This window comes from Athene cunicularia, assembly GCF_003259725.1.
Source record: "Athene cunicularia isolate RWA chromosome 2 unlocalized genomic scaffold, athCun1 chr2_part1, whole genome shotgun sequence".
NCBI lineage: Eukaryota > Metazoa > Chordata > Aves > Strigiformes > Strigidae > Athene > Athene cunicularia.
Window position 1 is genome coordinate 79147029 of NW_020799095.1, and position 27148 is coordinate 79174176.

General features: G+C 41.9%; 3 protein-coding genes across 8 annotated transcripts in view; 1 reads left to right on the forward strand and 2 right to left on the reverse strand.

Annotated features, from left to right (window-relative positions):
• Positions 1–4883, forward strand: part of IKZF1 (IKAROS family zinc finger 1) — a 70092-nt gene extending 65209 nt beyond the window's left edge. For all 4 annotated transcript variants that reach the window (XM_026843494.1, XM_026843496.1, XM_026843497.1 and 1 more), the window contains one exon: positions 1234–4883. In XM_026843494.1, the coding sequence (XP_026699295.1) occupies positions 1234–1940 (707 nt within the window). In that variant the 3' untranslated portion in view covers positions 1941–4883. The remainder of the gene's footprint in view (positions 1–1233) is intronic.
• Positions 4884–21609: 16726 nt separating this feature from the next.
• Positions 21610–27137, reverse strand: FIGNL1 (fidgetin like 1). 3 transcript variants are annotated; one of them, XM_026841555.1, is made up of 2 exons: positions 27107–27137; positions 21610–24638 (listed from the first exon to the last, which is right to left on the reverse strand). In XM_026841555.1, the coding sequence occupies exon 2, from the start codon at positions 24628–24630 to the stop codon at positions 22555–22557; it is 2076 nt and encodes a 691-aa protein (XP_026697356.1). In that variant the 5' UTR covers positions 24631–24638; positions 27107–27137; the 3' UTR covers positions 21610–22554. The 3 variants fall into 3 exon arrangements, with proteins under 3 accessions (XP_026697356.1, XP_026697354.1, XP_026697355.1); XM_026841553.1 differs by lacking the exon at positions 27107–27137 and adding an exon at positions 26735–26919; XM_026841554.1 differs by lacking the exon at positions 27107–27137 and adding an exon at positions 26571–26665.
• Positions 24551–27148, reverse strand: part of DDC (dopa decarboxylase) — a 65390-nt gene continuing 62792 nt past the window's right edge. Inside the window, exon 14 of the mRNA XM_026841558.1 lies at positions 24551–24638. Coding sequence (XP_026697359.1) covers positions 24630–24638 — 9 coding nt within the window. The 3' untranslated portion in view covers positions 24551–24629. The remainder of the gene's footprint in view (positions 24639–27148) is intronic.

Here is a 27148-nt window from a genome sequence, read left to right on the forward strand (position 1 = left end):
AGCAAATGTCATGTTGATTAGGTGACAGCACCTCACAGAGATGTTTGTGGCTTGCAGTGAATTTCCCAAGATCTGCAGTGCTAGACAATCCATGTGGACTGTAAACAAATGTGTTATTGACAGTTCCTAGGAACCTGGTTTTTACCCCTTTGTATTTGCACAAATTTATTAGGGGCCTGATCGTAATGTTGATGATTTACACTGAGAAGATTTCTCAGGTTCATAAAATCAGCATCTGTGCATTTAAATAGTTTCTCCCACTCCTAACTTTTACCTTCTATGTTTTGCTTAGTTCTATCTGTCCAGGAATTTTGAGAAACTTAGTGAAACTCAGCATTCAATATTAGGGTATCCAGATAGAGATACATCAGTGCAGTCTGATTTTTTAAAAATTAAAAGAGTCCCCCCTTACTCTAGGCATCCCAAATCAGAGTAACAGGTAATCTTGCTCTGTATAGGGCTTTTACATCATAGGAAAAATATATTCCAAGTGCAAGTGCACTTAAATTTTTTCAGTGGTTCTTGGCTGCTCCTGTAGATGATAACTTCTTGACACAAAGTTTCTAGGAAGATGCGTATCTTCTGTTAATGTGTCTAACATGATTTATTAAAAAAAAAACAAGGTGTGAGGGGGAGGTGTCAATATGAAAAAATAAGTTTGTGTTAATTTTCTCCAGAATGACGTATGACCACATTGCCAGTGTGGGTTATTTGTAAGAAACTGAAGGTCTAAAACAAAAAATGTAGTTTCTGGTCTAAAATGTTAATATTTTAGGGAAAAATATTGATTAGGTGCTTCATGCTCCGAAGGCCAGGCCCACTGTAACTGAGCTTGGTACACTGTCATCACTAACCACAAAGGCATGCCTCAGCTCACTGTAGGAGACAGATGAGAGAGTCCAGTTAGAGAGAAGAGAGGATGAAGCACTCGATCTGTAGCTCTAATGAGTCCCCATAGAATTATTTCCAGAATCTGTTTTCATCCAGTTGTTTTTCCAAAGACCTCAAATTATTTTGCAGGTTAAAAAAACAAACTAGCAAAACCAAACAAAAAACCCAATTAAACATTTTTATGACCAGCTATACTCGAGAACTATGAATACCTCAGGTGAAATACAGAGGTAGATTTGACCAACTGTTTTCTTCCATGTTGCTGTTTTATTAGTCCATGATGTTTGGTTCCTTAATTGCTTAGAAATCAACCCTCTAACTCCTGACTGTTTTTCACTGCAGGTGAGAAATGTCTGCCTGATCTTCCATACGATGCCACCACCAGCTATGAGAAGGAGAATGAGATAATGCAGACACACGTTATCGACCAGGCCATTAATAATGCTATCAGTTACCTGGGGGCAGAGTCCTTGCGTCCCCTTGTCCAGACACCACCAGGTGGTTCTGAGGTGGTGCCTGTCATCAGCCCCATGTATCAGCTCCACAAACCTCTTGGGGACAATCAAGCTCGCTCCAACCATACAGCTCAGGACAGCGCAGTGGAAAACTTGTTGCTGCTTTCCAAAGCCAAATCTGTCTCCTCCGAACGAGATGCCTCTCCCAGCAACAGCTGCCAAGACTCAACAGATACAGAGAGCAATAATGAGGAACGCAGTGGTTTAATTTACCTGACAAACCACATAGGTCCCCATGCAAGAAATGGCATCTCTATAAAGGAAGAAAACAGGCAATATGATGTTTTGAGGGCAGGTACTGACAATTCCCAGGATGCTTTCAAAGTGATCAGCAGCAATGGGGAGCAAGTGAAAGTTTACAAGTGCGAACACTGTCGAGTCCTTTTCCTGGATCACGTGATGTATACGATCCATATGGGCTGCCATGGGTTCCGTGATCCTTTTGAATGCAACATGTGTGGCTACCATAGCCAGGACAGGTACGAATTCTCTTCCCACATAACTCGAGGGGAGCACCGTTTCCACATGAGTTAAAACTCGTCCAGCACAGATCTAGTCTCAACAGCTGCGTTACTGGAGCTGCACAAGCCACGACACCAACAAAGCACAAGTCAGCTCGACAGTAGAAGTACCAAGAGAATCAAAGGTTCAGCTATCTTCTCCCACAAGAAGAGATTTTTCCTTTTGGTAGCATGCATTGCAACTCAGTTTTCTAAAATGAGTTTTAAAGTTTTTACTGAAAATGTTTGATCACCAGAAACCTTTAGTAATGTAAGTAGGAGCTTTTGTAGTCACATAGCTGAAAGCCCTTCCCTTAACTGATGCTTCTTGCAAACCTCCCTTGCCAAAACTGTTAGCCATGCATAGGATGCACCATGCAGATGAGGACGCAACAGGCAGGAGTGGCCAAGCTTTCTCTCTTAACCCTGAGCGTAGGGTTCTGACACCAGATGTACGTTTTTTGACTTCCTGGTATTATTTGACTCTTTTGGGAAGATTAAACTTGACTAAAGATGGAGGGGCCTATCTCAGACAACTTCACAGACAGCTGGGGTGGGATGGGACACCCTAGCCAGAGGGTTCTGAGTTGCTTTGGTGGTAAAAAGTAGAATGTTCCCACCTGCAAGGGTGATGCTGGTATTGACATCATGGCTTGCCTTGCTTGTGTCACTAGGCAGGTGAGCAGGTATGTGAAAGATAGAAGAAACACCCTTGTAATATACTCTGTGATGTATGAATTGCATTTAATGTATAGAAAAAGGGTACTGTTGGCTCTCTGAATAAATGTTTTCTCTCCCTATCCAATGAAACCCCACTTTTCTTTAAGCAACCCCTCCTCTCTCTGCATAAACAAGTTACAATGTATTTAATTTTTCTTTCTTCCTTTTTAAAGTTTTAGTTATTTAGAAAAGTATGATGTACAGTTGGGAAGAGCACTAGCTAGAAACGTGTGGGGAAAGTCTCCTTATGCATATTTTTCATCTTTTTTAAACTGCCTGGAAAATATCCAAATGTTCCTCTCTTACATATGAAAAAAAGTCCCCTTGCACAGAAGGTGTCCTCTTGTAGATTTTGTCGCTCTACTTGTAAGTGTTTCACTTAATCATTTTTAAAGCACTGTGCTGAATTAAACCAGCCAGCTCAAATTTGTTAGCCTTCTCCTTTTTTCCTGGCACTGGCTGTTTAATGAGGGACCAAGCCCTGTGAAGGTGCTGAGAACCCTGCTTGCTGTTCAACAAATCAGTTCACCATGTGCTTTAAGTTACTTTTACTTCAGTGGAACTAATCTTAAAGTTAAAAAAATGGTGTTTTGCTGAATGGAGACCTGAGACTGCAGCACTTTGCAGAGTGGAGTGAAGTCCACCAAGAGCCTTCTCCATGATGGGTTCTGCTGCAAATACTGTAACTTCAGTTAGAATAAAAACCTCTATGATTTATCCCCAAACACAGCTGATATAAAAAAATACTTTTTTAAAAGCTTCTACTTAACTTCCTCTTCCAAATAATTGATTCCTCTCCCTGAACGCCCTCGTACTTTAAGATCGGGCAAAAAAGAAATTTTTGCAGCTGCATAAAAATCTGTCATCAGTGCTGCAATACTTCCTGGGCAGCATTTGTAAAAATACCCCATCTTATTAACTTAATGTATAAATACTTCCACTCTGCATAATAAATGGATATTCTGCAGTGAACACAATCCTATAACCAACAAGACTAGCAGTCTTCTCATATAGCTACGTGTTCTCCATTCACAGGCGCATGCAAGAACATATGTTTATTATAAGAGATTCGATGGAACCACAAACGCTTGTACCTAGGCCAATTTGGCCTGATGTATGTAGCTATATTTGATATACATTTCCTATATATACATACTATTACAGGCGCGCAGAGTTCCTCCTTCTGCTTTCACTTTTGCAGGTGTAAGGCAGGAGCAACAACACTGAAGTTAGAGGAAAGATACTGATGAAATAATGAATTACAAATATATGCTTTTACAATCTCATGTCTTAGCTTTTCAGGCCGACTGTAAGACAGTCACTTCGTATGACACATGGGCACAGAGGTGGTTTTACACTGAAAGTGCATGTGTGCACGCCTATCTAGTAGCTTTGTCCCCAGATGGGGATGCTGTGTATGATTGTCCACAGACTGGTGCGTATACCCACAACACTGAAAACAAATTACTAGTACATGTTAGGTACACTGTACATACTGGATGGCCAATGACCCCCCAAAAATATGTAAACTGGAGGCCCAAAGGTGATCTCCTCTACTCCTGCATTATAACTCAGTTGCCTTAAGAGACATTATTGCCTGTTGCCTTTCGGCCTGAGCCACTGTGCGGGGGGTGGGGATGAGGAATTGTCGGGCACTTTCATGCCCCAGCTACGGTTTTGTTATCAACGCCTGCTAAACATTCTGCTTCAAGACAGAATGTACTTGGCAATGAGGTATTACCAAATATTTCATATAAGAATGACCTGAAGAGGACCTTCAAGAGGGAGGGAGCTTATGGTGATGAATTTCCTTTATTTTTATTTTTTTTAAAATAAAGTTGAAATGGGTTCATTTTTTAGTAGCTGGTAGGGTTACATTCAGCTGTGCTCAGCCCTCTCCACTTTCAACCGATACCAGCCAACAAGAGACAAATTACCCTGATCTGCTGCAATGTCCTGTGTGACGTCAGATGTTTGCTGTATAGAAACATTCTGCTTTTATTGCTCTTGCACCTCTTTCCCACTATTCTTAGATTTAGGCCACTGTATACCCCAATGCTATTTAACCCTTCATTTTAAGACACCCCAAATTATAAAGAGGAGGGGGACAGAAGCTTACTCAGGTGGGTTTGTTTCTTTGCTTTTGCTAAAATGCAACACAAATAAAGCCACGTTTATTAACTGTGTAAACAAGAGTAGCTCCAGTGGAGTTTAAGACTGCCTTGAACTTAGCTTTTAAATGCGATTTCTGATCACTGGGGAGGTTCACTGCTGTTGCAGCATCTCTGTGCACACATGCACATGTATGAGTCTGTGTTGCTTTTCTTGTCAACATGCATGTGTGGTTTTGTGTATCATGAATATTTTATATACATATGTATGTGCATATATATCTAAAATGGTTCAAATGACATGATGATGCCCTGTGAGTCGCAGTGGGTTTGTTTCCTGGATCTGGCGTTTTCTTATTTATAATATAACAGAATATGTTGATGTTGTATATTAAACAGTACAATAGTATAAGTAAATATATTAGGACACAGTGTCTCAGAGGGCATAGTCTAAAGGCAGGAGCAAACAGCATTCTTTGTTCCCAGCGGGGCTTTTTTTTAGGTTTGCTTTTTTCAGTATTTTTCTCTTTTTTTGCACAAAATCATCTCCAATTTGTTTAGAAACGAGTGTTTCAGTACTTTTATTTATGAATATATGCAAGGATGGCATGAAAATAGGATGGGGGGGGTGTGTGCATTGAAACAAACTGTGCCCTCAGAAAACTAGTTTAAGTGTAATCTCCCTTTTTCTTCTTTTTTTGCAATGGTGCAATACCCTGATATGGTTTAGCTGAACCCTAAAATGATTAAACATGGTGAATGGCTTTAAGTTTATATCTGTTTTAAAAAAAGTAAAAAATAACCGCTTCCCAGCCCTTCCCCAAACACTGCATTTTCTAATAGTATTTACACTTTTTTTTTGCTATGATTTTATATTGTAACTTCATTTTTCTTTGCAAACATTGTATTTAAAACAAACAAACAAACAAAAAAAAATTTCATAAAAATTGGAAATGTTTAAATTCTGTCTGCAAAGTGAGCTGTATCTTTTGAGACAGGAGGACTTGGTCAACAACTCCAACCCAAGCCCCAGAAATTTCTGTTGCTCTCCTAATGGGGGAAGAAGTCAGTCGGTACAGCTGGAGGCCCTGTGGTGACTGTGTGTGCATGGGCTGCGTGTGGTGAGCTGCAGACAGACAGACAGCTTCATGGGCAGCAAGGGAGCGCTGAGCATCATGCAGGGCCCTGGCCTCTGCTGCCACACTGGCAGCTCACATCATGCTGAGTTCATCAGTGCTGTCCTCACAACCCCATCTTCTGTGGCCAGAAAAAGTGCCGCTGTGTCATCAGTCAGCCTGCACTCACCAGCTACGTGAGGCAGCCTTGATAAGCCAGCTCCAGCTGAAGGTCAAGGCCTAAACTGGCTACCTCCTATCCAGTGGCCCTGGCCACAAAACTTGCACAGCTTCAGCGTGTAGCTGACTGACTTTGAGGAGGTTGCTTCCCTTCCAGCCCTCTCCTCTTACCTTTCCCTCCCACCACCCAGCCAAAGTCATTACAGAACACAATTACTTCTGCATGTAGAGTCATGGTAATTCAAAATAAAACACTGAGAAATTATTTCTACTATTTGCCATGACAAAGGTGATTTCTCTGCAGGTGTCCCCGTTTCCTTCAGATTCCAGCACAGTAAATTTCACATCACATATTTAATGAAAACAAGAATCAGTGTTTTGCTTCAAAAAAGCACCATTTATGAAGTTTTAGAAATATTTCCATTTGTAAAACTACTATTATGAACAAAATGAGATTAAAGAAACCCCCAAACTCTAATGGTACTGCAATCAATTCTTTTACTGGTTCTCAAAATCTAAATTTTCCTTAAGTTGCCATGGTAGGGTTTCGTCATAAACTATGACTGCTTTTCTATAAGAAGGAACTTTGTAACATCCTAATTCTTTTGTTCACTATCACAGCTAGTTCTCAGTCAATGAAATGAACTATAAATTTCTGTTTCTGCAAAGTAAATATGGTCTGTTAAATAACGATAATCACAAAAATAGACGAAATGTAATATTCTCAATCAATGTTACTGAGTCCTTGAACTAAAGATGTCCACAGATTTAAATGCAGGTTTGTTTACCTAAAAATATATTTTGGGTATCTATCTATAACATTTCAAAGACTTTCTTAATATCATAATATTTATATTTTTTCCTACTCCAGTAGCTTGACTAAATTACATCAGAAACTCTTGTAGGTGCCACGATATGAATTATTATACAGACACAAACATACAACTACTGGAGTGAGTATTTTCAGGCTCAAGTTCCCAAACAGTCTTCCCAACCCATATATAAGCATCTAAACACCAAAACAATACTAAGATGTGCTTGGCAACCAACATTTTCTAGTCAGTCTAAAATCAAGAAATACACTGAAACACACAAGATTATTTTAGTAGATATCAAAATGAGAACTTGGAATCTGACCTGAAGCACACAGATCTGATAATGTAACAATTTCCTTTTTTTTTTTTTGCCTTTTTTTTTTTTTCTTTTTTTGGGGGGGAGAAACTCAACATCTCATTTGGGGAAAAGGGGTTAGAAATGCTCTGGGTTTGCCAATACACTGACGATATTGCACTGTTTTTTTCAGCTTATGAGATGATAAAAAAATAAAGGAGAAGCTTTCACTGAAAGCTTCAAGTTTCAGCAGCAGCAGTGACAATATGAAAGCTGAAAATGTTGCAATTGGAAAACCAAAATGTTTGCTTGATTTCTGAAAAAACTGTACCTGCCTGTCTTGTCAGTCTGAGTTCCAGGTCATCCCTCCCTGCTATGGGCCAGCCAGGTTGTGTCCACCATCATGAAACACTGTCAACTTCTTGTATCTGAAGGAAAATGGTGCATGAGAACAAATTCTGGTTCGAATTCATTATGAAAGACAAAAATCCCTCAGACCTGGTCTGTGGGAGGCAACAGAAGTCTTAATCTTAACAGGAACTCCATTATCACAGTTTCTCAATTTTAAATTTTTGATGCATCTTTTTTTATGGCTACACGGACTTTGAATTTTCAGGGTTAGTGAACATGCAATTCTCATTAAAGTCACTGGCAGCTGCAGGCATGCAGCATTTCTGAAATTCTGTGCTAATTGCCAGAAGATGGGTATTCAGAAAACTGCAGGGCCAAAAATTTGCAGTTTCAGTGAAAATGGGCTAGACAGCAGTGAGAAATCCAAAGCCAGTCTTCAGATGGCAGGAGATCATCACATTTAAACAAAAAAAGGATGCAGCAAGAGTGGCTGAAACCCCCCCTCTGGCTAAAGGAACAGATCCCTGTTAACTGCAGTGAGACTTTTGCTGCACTGAGAATTATACTATTTTATTTATATATTTATTTTTTCATACAAGGTAAGGTCTCACTGCTTTAAAGCCCATCTTGGGACACGGAACAATTCCCAGTTTTATCTGTACCAACCACACATATGAAACCTATGAGTGATAGAGGGCAGCTGCTGCTGTTTCTGCTGCTGGTGGAGGCTGCAAATCACACAAACCAACGCCTTCCTGTCCCTTGGGAGAGAAGTGAAGGTTCTGGTTTATAAGCAGAGAAGAAAAAAAGAAAAAAAAAAAAAGATCTACACCTTGCAGCAGACAGTGAGCCTGGGGCTGGTGGGGTGAGGAAGTTAATCAGCACTGAGCAGGCTGTTCGGGATGAGGCCAAACAGATGGCTCGTCTCTGAAACGGCAAAACGGGAAGCAGATGTGGCCACCGCTTCTCCCCATGCATAACTGGGAACCAGCCGGTTGGTGAGGAAATTTGCATAACAAGGATAATTTGGTATCAAAACTGTCCCTAGAAGTGATCTGAATGGATCTGGGCACAGTTGACAGTTTTCACTTCTTGTTTCCCACTCAGTGTTCAACCAGATTAAATTTTAATTTTGAACCTACTGTTTGCCTGAAGTTGCTCTCAGCTATCTTCTAGGGAAACCTATGATGCAGGCAGGGAGGACTCGTCAGCTCTCCACTGAAGCTTTCGGGGCCAAAACTCTGATCTCTGTTCAGTCAGTTGAAATTTTAGTGACTAATTTCAGAGGGCTCTGATTTCCAATTTAAAGTCTGTAAACTTCACATCATCCTGTGAACAACCAGCAAAACCGAGCCTGAGCTAATATTGTTTACTTGCATGCACCGAAATTCATAGAGCCTGGACACAGGGATACCACAAGCCTGGGATAATGCCCTTTGCAAGCTTCTTCCTACCAAGAGCAGAGCCAAGAGCCCCATAAGAGCCCCGCATCCCTCCCCGCTGCCCGGGGGGAGCAGGGGTGGGGGGCCTCCAACTGCAAAGCCTTACCAGCCTGTCAAAGCCTTTGCACCTGCCAGCGCTGCACAAAAAACTTTACAAAAAACCCTGGGAAATCAACATGAATATTGAGGGCAGTTTAACACATAGATATGATGTACTACAAGTAAAGGAGAGGTTTCTTTTTTTGTATTCCTCCCTATTTTGTTTCAAAGGACATAGTAACATCTATTTGACTACAGCTTCTACCTCATAGTGTTTCTGTTGCATTGACAAGGACTAAATATACTGCAGCCTTAATACATCATATAAATTAAAGTAGATATCCAAAGAACTTAACATTAAGGGATGTTCAAATCTGGATTCAAACACTCCAGTTTTGTTTCACTGATAGCTGCAGTGTGCAAAAAAAGTACCTTTATCATCTTAAGGAGATTCACTCATGTAGCCACGTCAGAGAGTATAGGCTCATTCTCCATTGTGTTGGAGAAAAAGAAGAGGGAGCAAATACTTCCTGAAAACATGTATTTGCAGGCACTAACAGAAGCATTGTTATATGAATTTTACTGGTTTTTTTTAGTACATACACAGTTTACCTCCCCACCTCAGAAGTCCTACTCTGAAACATTCACAAACTCTTATTTTTGCATTGAATCCAGTCACTTAGTTCTAGACTAATAATATATATAGTATTTTATTTGCATAGTCTAGCAAATGCACATGGGAAATGCACTTAACACACTTACACATGTATGTAGGGGGTTTTTTGGACTCATCAAATATTGGTACAAATTAGAATGATTACTTCTGCTTTGGAAACATCTGTCTCACTATCCCTTTGTAAATGTAAGCTGACTGAGACACAAACCAGTTTTATAAGGTCTAACGCTGATATTATGATAGTACCTGACAGGAAAATTTCTACTGCAGTAAGCACAGTAAACCTGAATAAGTGCAAATAATCAAGCCGCTGAAGAACACACAGTACGAACAGGCCCTGCAGTTCATGCACGTACAACATGCTGCTTCTCCCCAGGTCACAACTACATTGCATTTAACTGACCTTTATTAAATAAAGATTGGATCCTGATCAGCAGAAAGAGTAGAAATACACAAGAAGAAAAGCCAGAGTGGTTTTAGGAAGACAATGAAATGAACGTATTAATAGACTAAGAAGACTAAAATTAAGCATTTTCCACAAAATTCCAAAGCCCAAACCAGGAGAAGGAGACTATAGGCATCTGCCTGAGTTTTGTTAAATAATTCTTGATAGCTGAATCATAATTTAGTCATTGAAGGTAGGGGCAAATGTACCAGAAGTGATAGCAAGACCAGAAGGGAAATGAAGGGTGGCAGAAGATTGGGTGGAAAAATTAACGCATCAAGTTCAGCAGTGAAAAAATTACTCTCTACCATAAGGGTTATTACCACAGAATTAAGAAAAGCAAAAAACAGTGCCTCTCAGGGGAAAAAAAAAAAAAAAAGTCTAGCATTCTTAACAGTTGCATGCTTTTTTTACTGTGGAAGAGTTGGTGTCTTATCTTGGTCATCCTTAAATCTAAAATCAATTTAGGAACTAAAACTAATTTTTGTTTGGATTTTAGCAACTCGTCCACCCACCACCCCCCCTGCCCCGCCAAATCCAGACAGTCAGTGCAGGTGTTCTCGCTATACATTCATACTTCCTTTTTTCTTTAGTACCTGACAAAGCAGAGAATCGCATAGTGTAAATCCTTTTTAACAATTCCTTTCGTTGTCATTAATGTTAAAAATAATTCTCTTTTCTTAATATCCCAGTCTCCAGAGACACACTTTTTTTTTTTTTTTTTTTCAAATACAGGAGGTGCGTAGCTCTGTTATTTGTGGGGGGTGAACAGGGTTAAGATTATAATAAGTGGAAATTACTCTGAACCAAAATGGAATAACATTTCGTCTTATTATCTTTAAATTTATTCTATAGTTTCCAAAATCTAAGATATAATTTCTGAAAATCTAGTAAAGAGCAGCACTACTGTAAAACTATTACATCCTTCCCCCTTCCCTGAAAGGGAAATTGTAGCACAAAAAAATACTAATTCCCTTAGAAAAAAAAATCAGGATTGGTAGCCAGGTCTTCTAACATTTGCTTATTCTCCAGCCACAGACTAGGCTTCCTTTTCAGTGGGTAGTAAACTCAGGAATCCCTATTTGCAGACCCTTGCACTACTAAGAGCTGTAAAAAGGCAACAGATCTAAGTATTCAGGCTTTAGATTACATCTAAGAGTGTCTGTGTACATACGTGTGTACTAAATGTGTATACACTATAAGTGTGTCTAATTCAAAATAGTCAATAATTTATGTATTTCTAACCAACAGTTGCCAGTTTTCCTTCCACATCTTTGTTACTGAAAACATCTCATGCTACCTAAATTTACAGAATATTTTGACCAAACATACAAAGATACATAAACCTTTCCATGATCAGTTGCTGAAGATAGGCTGATTTTGCCTTGCAAAATGTCTTAAATGTTGCACAGATAAAAAAGGAAAACAATACTGGGAGAGGGGCTCTCTGTCTGTTTTCTTATGGACACATTGAGCTCTTCAAATAACAGTTTTATGGTAACTGACCGATTTAACAAATTGGGATGCTTTTCTAAGCCTTACAAACACAATGCAAAATCACTCTATTTACCCTCCCAACTATCTCAGGAAAAATAAATTTTAAAAAACAAAAAAACCTCAACAAGGCAATAACCACATGAAAATGTTACGCTCCAAAGAAAAAGAAAACTATGATGGCTTTAGTTAGCAACAGAAAACAGAAGGCTCACTGGAAACTTTGCACAAATACCAACGTGCAAAATAGAAACTTCAGATAAGCTGTGGAAAGAGGGTGGGATTTCCAGAAAATAGGGAAGGACTTGTCACACCCTCCTTGTCAAATTTTGCAGGATCACCACAGCTTCTCTGGAGAAACAGCATGTGCAGAGGGGGAAAACTAAGAGCTTTCCTTTTGGTTCTGCTTCTCCTGTATAAACTGCTTGCCTAATTTCCTTTGCAATTGGAGAAATATTCAACTCAAAAAACCATCCTTTCCACATCTTACTGTGCTGTGTATTTTTGCTACTAAGCCTCTGGCCACTTCCATAATTTTATATTATGAATATTGTATTTATATCAATGCCTTACTTTTTCTCAAACCCTGGCTTGCACTAATATATTAGGTAAGGTAAAGCTGCCAGAGCAGTGAGAAGAGGGAGGATGGTGCCATTCAGCAGCTCTCAGCAGAACCTCTCCCAAAGGTGTGCAGGGACGAGGGCCAAGTCCCTTGGCTGTTCACACCATGCCAACACAGGAAGATACACAGCCCGTTTTTCTCAGTGTTTTCTGAGGTCACCCTTGGAGTTTCTTCTCCAGAAAAGCAGAATAAATGCTTTGTGGGCTAGCAGGGCCTTGCTTTCTAAGCTCTCGTGTCACGACTGCCACCTGACAACACATCAGTCAGAGCCCTTCCCCGGCAGGTGCTCACCTGGCATCTTCAGCCTGGGATGTGCCCTGCTGAAGCCCATCAGCTCCTCGAGGGTCCGAGCTGCAGCAAGGGCACAGGGCTCTGCTGGAGGAAAGCGGGCAGCGCCCCAGCCCTGGCTCTTAGCCACCAGACAACAGCCTTGGAGCGTTCAGCTGCCTTCAGTCTTAGCTGGGCACAGCGAGATACCCTGTTTCCTCACGAGGGATGTATTCAGCCCCGCAGCACACCTTGGCAAGTTTGTTAACGTGGTGTTTGTTAGAGAGGAAATACCTAGAAGAAGCAAACACACAGAGGTTTGGTAGCAGTGGAGAGGGGAAAGTAAATTTACACAAGAAAAAAAAAATATTGGGGGGCAGTAAAATATTAAAATAATTTCTTCAGAAAATTGCACTTTGCTCATTCTTGGCTTCTTTAGACTAAGCCTGCCTCTGCATCAGGAAGACACTGGGAGGAATGAAGGTAGATGTAAAAACCACTGGCTTTTGCAGTTAGCTTTCTAAAAAGTTTTATTGCAGTGATAAGGAAAAAAAAAAAAAAGAGTAGTACAAATGTTGTGTACAGTCAGCATACAAAAAGTGGGTCTGGGAACAGCTCCTGCAAAGATGCATATTTCAGAAAAGGGATTTCTAGGTTTTTTTTTTTTAGGTAGCCTAATATTAGTTTTATCTATGTATCAGGAAAAAATAAAATAGGGATTTTGGATTAAGTTATGAAAGTCTCCAAAAAAAAAAAAAACTAGCAAATTCCCAGACCCCACAGAGTACCTTAGCCTGCTTTAGACACAAAATTTAAGTACAGGATCCAAGAGTGCACCTGTCTCTACTCAGTAGAGAGGACGTCTATGCCACATGGCATCATCCCAGATGCCAACAGGAGACTCCTCCAGCAGAGGAGTAGCAGCATGTTCAGACCCATAGGACAGAACAAGAGAGATGTTATCATCATTTCCTCTTTCTTCCCTCTGAGGATTGGTCTTTAAAGTGAATGTTCCCTTCAAAAAAGGGAATTGCAGCCATATATGGCTTTCCCTGACCATCCAGGCTGCCGTTCTGTGCCATTGCCTTTCCAGGGATTTGCAAAGCAGTGCTACCGTGTTGAAGACCGAATCTGTAGTCCAGTAATTTGTTGGTTCAACAAAAGGCATGGCTGAAACAAGCTGCCTGACTCAAAGAGCGTACGCTTCCTGTTGTTGGCAGAAAGTGAGACTTTGCTCTGTTCCTCCTTGCTTCCTTTAAAAACAGTGCCAGGAATTGATGTAAATTGGCTGCCAAGCATCTGACCCACAAAGCAGGGAAGTGAGAAAATGGAGGACTCAGGAAGACGAGCAATATTAGCCATCTATATCTAAACATATATGATTTTTTAGTATACTTGATCAACAATCATGGATGGCATCAGCAATTTTCACTTGAACTGTGCTCAAGGGGCTTAAGTCTTCAGCAGCTCCAGAGAATTCTTTCTCCAGAGAAACCAGTCGAGTGGTTTCTTCAATTATAAGAACTGTCTGCAATACCAACTGCCGTGGGTCACGCCTTACGCTGCCCAAACAACTCAGTCAAGCATCAGCACACAGAAAGTTAACTAATTACCCGGCACGTAGGAGTTCTGTCTTCCAGGACTTCTGTCAGGTGGGTCAGGAGAAGGTCCCTGCTCTGCTGGGGTAAGAGTGGTGCCAGATGTCCGACCCTATTACGATAGCACTAATGGTTTTTACTTGCGAGGCAACACGAAGAGAACAACAAATGCCATCTGCTATCAACCAAAACTCAAATGAATTGAGACTGTTGAATTAATTGGACTCAGCTCCTGTTACCTACCTGTTATTTATCTATATTTCAATGCATTTGCAGGATTTTCAGCCTGGGAGACTGCTCATATCTGCTCATTTATTCTGCTATTAAAATTCTGAAAATCAAGGGTCAATTTCAGCACAAATGGACTGTATTGGGATTTTCATCTCTTTTCCCAATCCCAGGGTAATATTACAGCCTGAGACACAAGGTAAAATGAATCTTTTAAAATCCTATCTTTGTTAAGCAGGGGGTTCAGGCTGATTTTCACAGCTCCCTCCAAAAAAAAATTCTTAAAAATCGAAGTCCACCCAACGAATCAACAATTGTCCTTAATAGAATGCCAGTAACAAGTCATTAATACTGGATGATTTTAAGTGACAAAACAAGGAAATATAACTTTGACTACCCTTGGGCTTTCCTTAAGAAACTGGTGGACTTCTTTGGGAAAAGATCTCCATCTGGTGGCAGACTATGAAAAAGATCGTCAACACTACAGAGGTGTTACTTTCCCTTGAAAAGACTGCTGTTACTAGAAATGGGGTGGATTTGTTGTGGATAATTTTTTTCTCCATAAATGTCTAAACCTTATATAGGAGAGACTGCGCAAGGCATCTTTTAGTCCTGCTAAGTCTGTCCTAAATGCATGTCTAGCAAAAGCATTTGAGCTCATCTGGCTCGTGTATCCCATCACACAATTTTTCCTGCTGACAGCACTGTGGGAACAGCCTGTGGATGATGAGAAGCAACAGTATCGTTGCCACCTGCATCTGCAGGCAAATACCTCCAGGATATTAGGACTCACCTACAGACAATGGCTATATCCCTCTACAGCAATGTAAATAAGGCGATATGCCTTTTCCACTGCTGTAAGGGCAATAAGACTCTTAAAAGAGAAAAAACTTTTAATGGGGATTATGTTATAAAAGGTAACCTTCCTTGGTGTGAATTACTCCTACTGTGGGGTCTCTAGAGGAGGCGGTTGTACTATTGTAACTATGTGGGGAGCTGTACTACCATATCCATTTTTAAAAGCACATGAGAAATAGTTTTCATGAATGAAACCATGATGGAGCAGTCCCCAGCATGCTCAAGCTTGTTCCTTCTGAGACATTTACAGACAGAGCATTAGTATATATATTTAGCAGATGAGACCAAAAGTTTCTGAAAATTGAATTGTGAGTTCTCTTGCATTTCTTTGATGTAAAACATCTGGCTTTGGAAAGACTTCTGATATCACAATATTTTAATTACCACATTTCATTTTTTTCAGTCAACTATAAGACTCACTGTCATATGACAGAAAATCACCACATTAAGCAGAGTGGTGCTTTTAAATCTATCACTGAAATCACTAAAAAAAAAAATCAAAAGGGATGTTCAGAAAATAACAGAATAACAGAACCTGGGAACAAATTACCTATTACCTCCTCCCTTGTCACTACGAGTGCATTTTCTACCTCCTCTTTCTCTTCAGTTGTAGTTATACCAGCCCAGAGGTTCTGTAGCCTTCTTGAAAGTGGAGTTTTTCTATTTTCTGATTTTATGCCATCACTGCTAAATGTAGCCATCAACAGATATTGAAACATTTATCATCATTGTCAGAATAATTTCAAGTACACATGTTAATTTGCATCTTTACATGTAATCAGTTCCCCCACAACACTTTTCAATTTTCTCTGTTGATTCTCCCTTTCTCTAGGGGAAACTGGAACCAGAATAGCTTGCAGAAACCAGCCTCCAGAGTTTATGCCCCCTCTGGAAAAAAAATTCTCTGTAATTTAAGAAAAATCAGGAGTCTCTACAATTTTACTTACTTGGCTATATTCTCCACTATAACAGATCTATATCCATTCTGTAGTGCAAATAATTGGTATGCAAGAAATACAATATATCAAGAGCATTCAAGCTCCCTAAGGCAGTATCTCACATCTCTTTTCTTGGCAATATCTCACATCTCTTTTCATATTTGGAAAAAAAAATCCATAGCCGAAATAATAATGAAGGCCAAAGTCATTGTTCTTCAGAATATTGAATTAAGTATATAAGCACAATCTATTTCATGACAAATCTTGTAAGAAATTTCATTGGTTACATCAGATCTCCAAGGATAAGCAGTCACTAGTTGTAACTGGTACAAAATAAAATTATTTCTTTGGAAAAGGAGAAAATGGAGAAGCGGCTGAGGGAACTGGGGGTGTTTAGTCTGGAGAAGAGGAGGCTGAGGGGAGACCTCATCGCCCTCTACAACTACCTGAAAGGAGGGTGCAGAGAGCTGGGGATGAGCCTCTTTAGCCTAGTAGAAAGCGACAGGACAAGAGGGAATGGCCTCAAGTTGCACCAGGGAAAAGTTTAGACTAGATATTAGGAAGCATTTCTTTACAGACGGGTTCTTAGGCATTGGAATGGACTGCCCAGGGAGGTGGTGGAGTCCCCATCCCTGGAGGTGTTCAAGAGTCGGGTCGATTTAGAGCTTAAGGATATGCTGTAGGTGGGAACTGTGCTAGGCGAATGGTTGGACTAGATGATCTCCAGGGTCCTTTCCAACCTAGATGATTCTGTGATTCTGTGAAAACACACTTGTAGGTCTTAACCACCACTGAGTAGTTTTTCTAACTGGTGATGCCTATTAATCAAAATGATTCTGTGTCACAGGTTTAGGTGGAAGGACCCTCCCAACTGACAGAGACATCCTTTCCTCTGGCTGTAGGTAAAAAGTTGTCAAAAGACAGTTTTACTAACACCAGTAAATAAAGTTAAAAAAATCATAGAAGCTACTCTAAATTTAAAAGCAGAAGCCTAGGGAATTTCACATCTCATTACATTTGAACCCACAGTACAGAACTCAAAACCTGTAAGAACTGGGAAGTTTCACAAGCCACTGCCTGGAATTTTGTGATCTACTTCTAATAAAAAAAAAAAAAAAAAAAAAAGCCAGTGTTATTTTCCTAACTGTAAATACACAATCATTCTAGATGGTTTTCCAAAGCAATGCATTAGCAGACCCATCATTTAGTTTCATGTGCCCAGGTGTTGCCACTTTACAGAGCCCAGGGAGAATTTCAGATTGCAGTATTCTAGTTGCAAAATCAGACAAACTAAGCTGAAACTGGAATTTTCTATTGGCACAATTTAAAGAAAGCCTCAGCTCCTGGAAGCTTTTCTCATATGGAAAGGTGAAAAGCCTCAGAACAGCCCAGCTGTATTTCTAGCTTGGATGTTTGATTATGCTGCATACACCAGAAGCCAAATGAAACCGTAGTATGTTCAGAAATATGACAGAACACAAGATGCCACCCTACCCACGAAGTCTCCAACCTTACCCAACTCAAATAGAAGGGCCACTCTTAGGCTCAGGGTGCTTTTAGGGAATCCGAGAGACCATCTAAGCCACACACATCCAAGTCAGGATGAACTACATGGTTATGATGCTACAACCAAATCCAGAACAGCAGCAGCCTTGCTCGAGTGTGCACAGCTCAAGGTTCCCCTTTCCTGGTCCCCTCCTCACCACCCAGCTAAGAACTCAGTCATGCCCAGGTGGACAAATGGCTGTTGTTCCCCTTTTCCCCAGTAACCTACAGTGAGGAAGCCCTGCATCCTCTCTCTGCCAACAAAAAAGCAGATACAGTATCTTTCCAGCACTCCGGCAGCTGTCATTCACTTTCCTCCACCCTCAGCTTCCAAAAGAGCAAATTATTGCCTTTTGCTTTCTGCTGCAATTTCCTCTGCCACAAGAAAGCAACCTAGTATTCCTCTGGAACAGGTAACATGCCATGGCAATACAGGAATATGAATGCAGGATATATCTTACCTTACAATTCTTGCATGATTATTTTCTGAAGTTAGAAATTATGAAATTATTGTAACACCTGTGCACAGTTAATAAGAAAACCGTATTCAAAGTGCAGTTATAGGCAAACAGCAAGGCCGTATCAAAGGCAGCTTCACATGGGTCTTTCCTGCAGCAGCATCAATGTTTTCATTAGTGACTTAAGTGATGGAAGAGGGAGGCTCTGCTGCATAACTTTGCTCTTGAAACCAAGCTGGGAAAGATGGGAAAACACAGCAACTTCAGAATAACTTCGCTGAAAATGGCCTACAAACTAAAAAATTAAAAACCAGCATCATGCCCCAGTGAAAAGTGCCCCTATCTTCCACCCTGCCACAGGCAGGGGGTGCAGGAGTGGCCTCCCTGGGAAGAGGCCAGGGGCTGTCCTGCGCTGGACACGGCTGGTTCCATCGGATGCACAGCAGAGCAGATACCCACACTGCAGCCCACCAGACAGTCCGTGCTGGGGCAGATGGATATTCCTGGAGAAACTGTGGTCCATGGAGCGCCAGCACCAGAGCAGGGATAAAACCATGAGAGGGAACAAGCTGCAGCAAGAAACTGCCATGTACTGACTGCAACCTCCCACCTCATTGAGCCCTGTGGCGGCAGGGGGGCAGAGCTGAGAGCAGAATGGGGTCTGGGACAGCAGGGAGGAGAGGTGCTGTTTCAATGTCTGGATTTTTGGTTTCTCACTCCCTGAACCTATTTCAATTGGCAGTAAGTTAATTTGCCCCAAGCCAAGTCAGTTTTGCCCACAATGGTAACTGGTGAGTGATCTCCCTGCCCTTATCTCATCTCAACCCACAAGCTCTCTCATCCTCCTGTTCCCCCATCTCACCCAGGAGAGAGAGTGAGCGAGGGGCTGGGTGGGCGCCTGGCGCTTTGCCAAGGGTAACCTGCCAGATGAACCACCTTTCAAAACTCTCCCAAAGCCAAACCCTTCATTTAAATTTCAAAGGAGTGTGCACTCGTGAGTTTGAAGACAAGTGCAAGCACTGTAACTATATTTACGGTTCAAAGCACCTTCTAAGTCTTAGCAAATGCAAGTGCACACCAAGACCAATCCCCCACTGTCATCAAAATTATAAATTTAATAGGAAAAGTGGGTTTTTTGGTTGGTTGGTTGGGGTTTTTTCCAATGACATGTTGGCTTGGGAGTAGTTCCATCATTTCTCTTACAAAACCAGAAATTGCCTTATTTCAATAGGACAATCAGAACAATGCTCTCAAAGGCCAGTTGGGTTTTCAACCACTTGCCATTAGCAGATGATGATCATTGCTGCTTCATCAGCTTTTTACCTGCTTGCATTGGCAGAGTTTTCTATAAATGAAAATTCACCTGGGGATTTCATACTGCTCTGAGACAATTTAGCCAACTCAAATACAAGATGCACTGAGAAAACAGAGTCTGAATTGCCTTGATTACTAATAAGACCTCACTTTTCCAGGACTGCAATTATTTACCTTTATTTAAGAGAAACTAAGAGATTGTGCACCAAATGCTGCTGAACCACAAGACCAGAGAGGCGTCCTGCATTTCTTCTTACCAAGTTCATCCAGCCAAAAAGAATAAATAATGAAGCACGTAGGTTTCTGCATACACTAAACAGATCCATTAAAGTGGATTTATCTGCACCATTTCCCTTAAATTACAGTCATGCCCTACTTCTGTGCAATTTTCTATATTTTGTGAAATTACATTACTGGCAATCTAATCTCTCGTTTGGTGGCACTGTTACAGCGGGTTATGAAATACCTGTTGGGCTGATATTGGAAGTCCTGCTGACTTGTGAGTCCTGCGGCAAAACCTGAACACTGCTAGATGGCTGAAGAGACAGTCATATTACCTGCATCATCACTAAATAGAATAAACTTCACTTAATGTTCCCTTTCACTATTTCTGTATGTTTTCTAAAACAAAAGCATGTTCATATTAAGAGAGTGCTAAGTATTGAATAATGTAAGAAGCAGGAGGAAGAATACTGCTGTCTGGTGATGTGGTTCTGCTTTTTATCTCTCTCTCAAGTTCCACTTTGCAGGAGACAAACAAAGCAGCACAGCATTTCCCTCCCAGTCCTTGTCATCGTAGGAGGTGTTTTATTCTCTCTCACCATGTGCCTTCTCACCAGTCCTTTCAGCAGCGCCATCTCCATTAAAATATGAATATTCATATACACAGGCAAGCGCAGTATGCTCACACAGCATACCAGAATAAATCTTGGCATAAATAAGGCAATTATTTAATCATACGTAAGGGTTTTATTACCCTTGAGCAACCCTTAGGTTTTACTAAACAATTAAAATTCTCTGGGGTTTTCATTCACTTGCCTGAGAAAAGATTTTTCAAGAACATGTGCTCATTAGGGTTGGAGAATGTTTGGAAAGAACAAAAACCTTACCTAGTACATGTTTATAGCTGTCCAACACTAAACTTGTGGGAGCAGATTTAATCTCATAAACTTTACCCAAGTGGCACAAAAGTCAATCAGTTTGGACCACATCACACATTTATGTTTAGAAAATAATCTAATTATTTTGCTTTCACTATTTCAAAACTTAATTTGCATACCTGAATGTTTATATCTCTGCAAAACAATTTCTAATACATACAGAAATTTACTAAAAACATAAGCTAAGAATAGAACTGATTTTTTTATGTTTAAATCAGGATGAGGTCTAAGAAGAGCCAAACCTTCCAAACTATTCTCAATTCAAGGTTCACTGTAGTCTCATAGCCCCTGTAATTCCCAAATGGCTTTAAAAAACTGCTAAATGGCATTTATCCATTTTTAGAAAAATCTAAGACTAACTTTCAAGCACTGCATTTTCCCCAACAGGAGAAAAAGTGCTTTTGAGAAACTGAAAATAAAGCAGGGGCACCACAGCAGCCAGCTCAGCCACACCAACCAAAAAATCCAAAGGAAAGCTTTTAATTTATTTTCCATTCAGGGGCAGCTCTGTCCGGCCAGTGGGTGAGGACAGGTTATGTGAACAAAAAGCTGTGCATTTTGTTCAGACCTTAGGTAAGAGCACCAAATACAAGCTAGCTCAGAATTTTACCACTGTTGCGTGAGGATTCTTTAAGGAGCAGTGGAACCCAGGTGACTGCTGGGACATGGCATTTCTCCTTCCTGGCCACCAGAGCCCGATGGGGAGCACTCTCAGCCTAAGGCTTCTCCCATCTTGGTTTGACGATTGCAGCTGCTGCTGGTTTTGCTTCTGGCTCCAGCCAGGAGTGAAGCCGAGCCCCTAATCCAAACCAGGGGGTACACCTCGACACAGACAAGGCCACAGAGCGAGCAGTGCCTCTACCAGCATGCACATACACAGCTAGGGCACTCTTGTAAATCCAAGAGACCCACCAAGGCCTCCATCTCCAGCTCACCAACAAGACCTGCTGTCACCCACACTCTCCAGCTGTGCCAGGAAACCGCACGCACAGAGCCTTCAGGCACCGCCGTGGGATTTATGTTCAGCTAATACACGTGCCCAGACCCCAAGCCCTGCCGCTGGCTTCTACCTGTGCTCTTTCCCACTGCTGGCATCCTCCTACTCACCAGCTCGAAGTCTGCTGGGGAGGTGCATTAGCGAGGTTCCCATGCACGCCAGGATACTCACAGCACCTTTGTGTAAAGGCACCGGCCAGCGCGCGGCCTATCTGCAGACCCTGTAGCCCCTGCAAGCCATGGCCTCTTCCACCGTGGCAAGTGCCCAGACCTCCGGAGAACACACATCCACATGCGCAGATGCAGCACAGAAAGTAAAGTCAAGCAGAAAATCATGAGAAAAAATATTTAATAAGAAACTGGGACAGACTGCAGTGATGAGGCACAGGGCTCCGTCAGACAAGAGCACTGCTTACATAAGACCATCCCTTTATCCCCCTTTGATTTTTCCATGTATGTTCTTCCCACATCTACCCTGACCCTTTGGGCCCTCTGCTCCCTCTCCCAAACAATGTGCCCCTGACTACTTTTCCCCACCAATCCCAGTTTTGCTACATCCCTGCCCAAAATTGGTATTTCTGGTAACATTACCTGGGTCCACCCACCTTGCACAATATTACTGATACAGCACAGTGAGCCATGCAAGATTGCCCCCAACAGTCCCTTCAATTTTATGCAAGGTTTGACCATCTTCCCTTCAAACATCACCGAAATTCATCCATCTTCCACAGCAGCTATCTGAATTTTGTCAACTTCTCGCTCTGTTACTTGTGTTCGGCAGTTTCTCATATCATGACTTGCAGTTTCTCATGCTCTTCACAGTTGGCGAAACCTCAGGCCAGGGCCCAAACATCTGCCTGCATAACGTTAAGAAGACTTTTTTCAAAGACAGAAACAAAAAGAAGTGCAGACACTCTAAATTATCGTGGGTTTACTACGTGACAGAGCTAGAGACATGTCTGCGAAACAGTTAGGGTGCAGTTATCTGCCACAGCCAAACGTCTGGTTCCAGGTTTCATACAGCTCCAGGTCCTTTGAGGAGACGCTGGGCCGCACGGTCCTGAAGGCGCTTTCGAAGTCCAGGAAAGCAATAGGCCGGACCTGCTCTGGCATGATGGTTGCAATGTCTGTGGACTGAAGACTGCGGATAGGGCCCAGGGAAGCTTCTCGGCAGAGCTGGGTCATGTCTGCCCCAGAAAACCCGTTTGATTTCTTAACTATGAGCTCGATTTCCTCTTCATTTAGAGAGCAGTGCTCCTTTGACATGAGGCGGGTAACAATCTGCTTCCTAGCTGAGGCTTCTGGCAGAGGAATGTACAGCCTCTTCACTAGTCTCCTTCGCGCAGCTTCATCGATCTCTTGGGGTCGATTTGTTGCTCCAACCACCAGAATACGATCTTCAGAGGAGGTTGTTGCCCCATCTAACTGGACCAGAAATTCAGTTTTGATTCTTCTCGACGACTCATGTTCCCCATCTCCACGCTGAGACAACAGGGAATCAATTTCATCAATGAAGATCACTGCTGGCTGTTGACACCGTGCCACAGCGAACAGCGCACGGACCATCTTTTCCCCCTCACCGACCCATTTAGAAGTTAGAGAAGAGGCGCTGATGCTAAAAAATGTGGCTCCAGACTGGCAGGCGATGCACTTGCCTATAAGAGTCTTACCAGTCCCAGGGGGGCCAAAGAGAAGAATTCCTTTAGGAGGACCACGCAACCCAGTGAAGATGTCTGGCCTCAGCATAGGCCAGACAACTATTTCTTTTATAGTAGCTTTAGCAAACTCAACCCCAGCAATGTCATCCCAGTTGACAGGAGGTCCATGGTCCATGATCTCATGCATGATGAGTTCAACCATTTTTGGTTCTATGTTCTTCAGTCGTTCATCTACCGGCAGCAATGGATCTGTCGGTCCTCTTGCATGAGGTTTACACTGTGCTCCCCCATTTTCATTTCCGTCTTGTTTTGGAACTGGAGGAACAAACTTGCCAAACGGACCCCGAGATCTGCCTGCACCTAGCGATTTTTTTACACCTCCATGTGAGGACACTGGTGCACGCTGGGGCGGGTTTTGAGATTTCTTTTGCTGATCCACCCACAGCTGTTCTTTTGCAGTTCTAAAACCAGGAATGCTGCTCTCTTCATTTCTGTTTCTATACCCTGAAGATCTACTGGTTTCTGTACTAGTAGAAGCCTGGCATGCAGCAAGGCTAGGAATCACTGTGCTGCCTTCGTCAGCCTGACCATAAAACACTTTTCTTTTTCCAGAACTTGTGGACCATGCAGGTACAGCGGATTGATTGGAAGCAGGCAAATGTTGTCCATCATGACAGTTACCTGACACTTTCAGAGAACTACTACTTGTTGCTTCTTTACTTCCAAATAGTGGAGTTGCCTGGAAACCTGTATGACCCTGTTCGTTTAAGGAGGCCAAAGAAGCAGGAAGTATATCCAGAGTTTTGGTCATAGGAGGCACGCTGCTTTGAAGAGACTTTGAGGATGATGGATGCTCAAGGAGATCTGGTCCCCGACTTGCACATTTTGCTGAGCCAGCACAGAGCTCAGTCTCTTCAGCACTGCTGAGGATACTGAGTTTAGGAAGACCTGGAGCAGCAGAAGCACTGACCCCTTTATCAGCTAGTACACAGGCAGCTGTTGGTGCCATCTGAGAGCTCTGGAAATTTCTGCCAGCCTGCATCCTCTCCTGCACACACTTTAAATCAAGTACATTATCTGTTGTCAAGGCAGATTGCCACTTGTCACTGTCATTTTGCTGACACTTTGCCAAAGTCAAAATGTTTTCAGCGTAGTTATTCAAGCCAGTCTCTATGTTGTCAGAGTCAATAATTGCAGAGTATTTCTCTGCGTATTTTTTAAACAGGTTGGCAGCACAGACCTGAGAGATCTCCGAGTTTGCCCATGCATACTGAATACGCAGGATTTTGGCACGGTATTCATCTGCCTTCTGTCCGGGTGTGCAGGTGCCAGAGGTAATAGCAAAGTAACTTTTCTGCCAGTCGCTCAGGTGCACGTTGCTGTGGGTGGGGGTTTCCATCACTGACACTGAAACATACATAAAATACCCGCTGTTATAAAATGCATTTCACAGCTATATCCTCTGATTGCTTTCCCCCTTTCCTAAATACATATGCATGAGAACATACATTATTTTAATTGAAAGAAATAGCCCAGTAGGTCTTGTAAGCTACTTAGCCAGGCTGGACACTTTACCATTCTCAAAAAGAAACCAGCTTTGTCGTGTAAAGCTATTTAGACTGAGGTTCGCTTTTCTTCCTTGTTCAAAGAAAGAAAAGAAAACAACAAAAAAAATAGTTTGCTTCTAACCAGAGGTCTCCTGGGGAGGGAAGTAGACTGCAAAGAATGGTAACAGATGGCCAAACAAAAATTGGCTTTGTTAAATGAAATCACCAGTGTCTTCACTCTGTTTGACAGAATACGGGGCACAGTGCAGACAAGGACAGATTATAAATCACTGTCAGAATGATGACATTTATTACAATGATGGTAATAAAAATGAAACAATTCAACTAATAAATAAAACTATACACAAAGTCTCTGAGGGAAGGTAAAAAAGTGGAACGAATAAGCCTGAATGTAGTAAACTTTCAGATTAAGAAAATATTTACAGATTCATAGCAAATGTTCAAAACTATTTATTCCACTCAGAACGTACTAAAATGTCCCCATTTTACATTTGAGAAATGAGAAAGAAGCATTGCTTTAAACACACGGGAGCTTGTTTCTCAGATTTAGAAAGTAGAATTTAAATTCCTTCAGTGATTTTTACTTAAATAGGAAAGATGACATTTGGCTAGGAAGGAGCATTTTGCTAGACTTGAAAAGATATGCTCGTGTTTACGATGTGTGTTCAACAACGTCTTTCTCTGCAATATATCATGTGCAGAGATATTTCTGGTAATGTCAAGAATTCATAATTTCAGAAGAGACGCAAGCAAAGCAGAATGACAAGAAATATACCACTGCCTCAACAGGGTTTGCAGGAAGCTCTGAACACACAGTATTTTTGATTTTACGTGTCCATGAGGGACACAGGTCTAATATGTGACAGGACCTAAATAAATCAAATTCTAATTTTTCTTAGCTTCAGTATGTACCAGGATGTTCTGGCCAGATAATAATTAAAATCTGTTAAAGTGGAGGTCCATATAGTCTGCACCCCTTCCAACAGAGTACACGTCAACTTCCAATCTTCTTCTGAATGGGCTACAGAGGATGTATGAGTGCCGATCAAGGTACAGGTGTAATGTACATGCAAGACTGGGGAGATAGAGCTGATGAAATCTGGGGTGTGGGGGGGTTCCCTTTATTTACTTTCAAAAAGTCTTGCGTCAGCATTAGGCAACAGAGCACAGTTATGGGTTACACACATAATGAGCAGCAAGATAAGTTATTTAGCTTTGGATTTTTTCAGACTTCAGCCCAACTTTGCAGTTTAGAAAAGTCAAAATATCTTTTACCTGCAAATTCAATGCCTTTTCATGGGAAGCCAACTAACACTTTCTTTGAAAAGTAACTGTGAACTTGCGCCTACCAAATAAGGTGCAAATTCCCACCGTAATCCATCTGAACAGGCGACAGAAGGCCACAGCCTTTCATTTCGTTTCTCTACACAACACACTAAATGTTACTGTGAACATAACTTTTTTCTAACTGTTCAATCAAAACCACATTATGAAACATAGAAGCTAAATTCAGAAAACATTTAGTAGCAGGCATCTGTTTCCATGAAGTATTTGCATCGAGAAATAAAAGCTCAAGTTTGCCACCACTTCCTAAAGATTAGGTAATCATCTTCACAGCATTGAGAGAAGGCCGCAATAAGTGAACGACAGCTAGTTTAAAATTTCAGGTTGACTTTTCTTAAGTATCTTCTAATATCATATCATAATCTAATTCCTATTAGTTGTCCTCGTAGTCTTACTGTTTCTCCCCAAGAGATAGCCAAATGCGTACATGGGCAGTCAGCCGTTCTTCAACGGCCAAAACTACCCCCAGATGTTGCGGACACCGTACTTGCAAACAAGTATCTAAAGTTGCGGGTTTATCAAAGCGCTGAGAGCAAATAAATTTCTGGCATGCAAGTTCCAGCCTCAGCAAACAAAGGGGCGAGTAACTACCTGAACAAGCCACGTGCTGGATGTCACGACACTCATCCATGAGCATACACACCCATTCCGAACAAGGGGGAAGCCTGCTCGCCCGTAGGCAAGAAGAGCTGAAGGGCAGCACGCCAGCTGGCCAGGCAAGGCTGAGCGTTCCGCCGCAGCGGGGCAGGCACAGGCCGATAACGTCCAGCCGGCAAGAAGCCCGGGCCCCCTCAGCTCCGGGGACCCCTCAGCTCCGGGGACCCCATCGGCACGGCTTCAGCAGGTCAACCCCCCTCACCAGGCCGGGGGAGGGGAGCCCTCGGGGCTGTGGTCTGGGGCTTCCCAGCGGCCTTCGTCCCTCCTCCCCGGGACGAACGGACACACACCCCCGCCTCCACGCACCTCGAAACCGGCCGGGCTGGGTGGGCCCGCCCGTACGGGCTC

Coding starts and splice junctions, on each gene's coding strand:
- FIGNL1 (XM_026841553.1), bottom strand. CDS start 26,780: ATGCTCATGGATGAGTGTCGTGACATCCAGCACGTGGCTTGTTCAG. Junction 24,639..26,734: donor CCAGCACGTGGCTTGTTCAG/GTAGTTACTCGC, acceptor TGTATGTTTCAG/TGTCAGTGATGGAAACCCCC.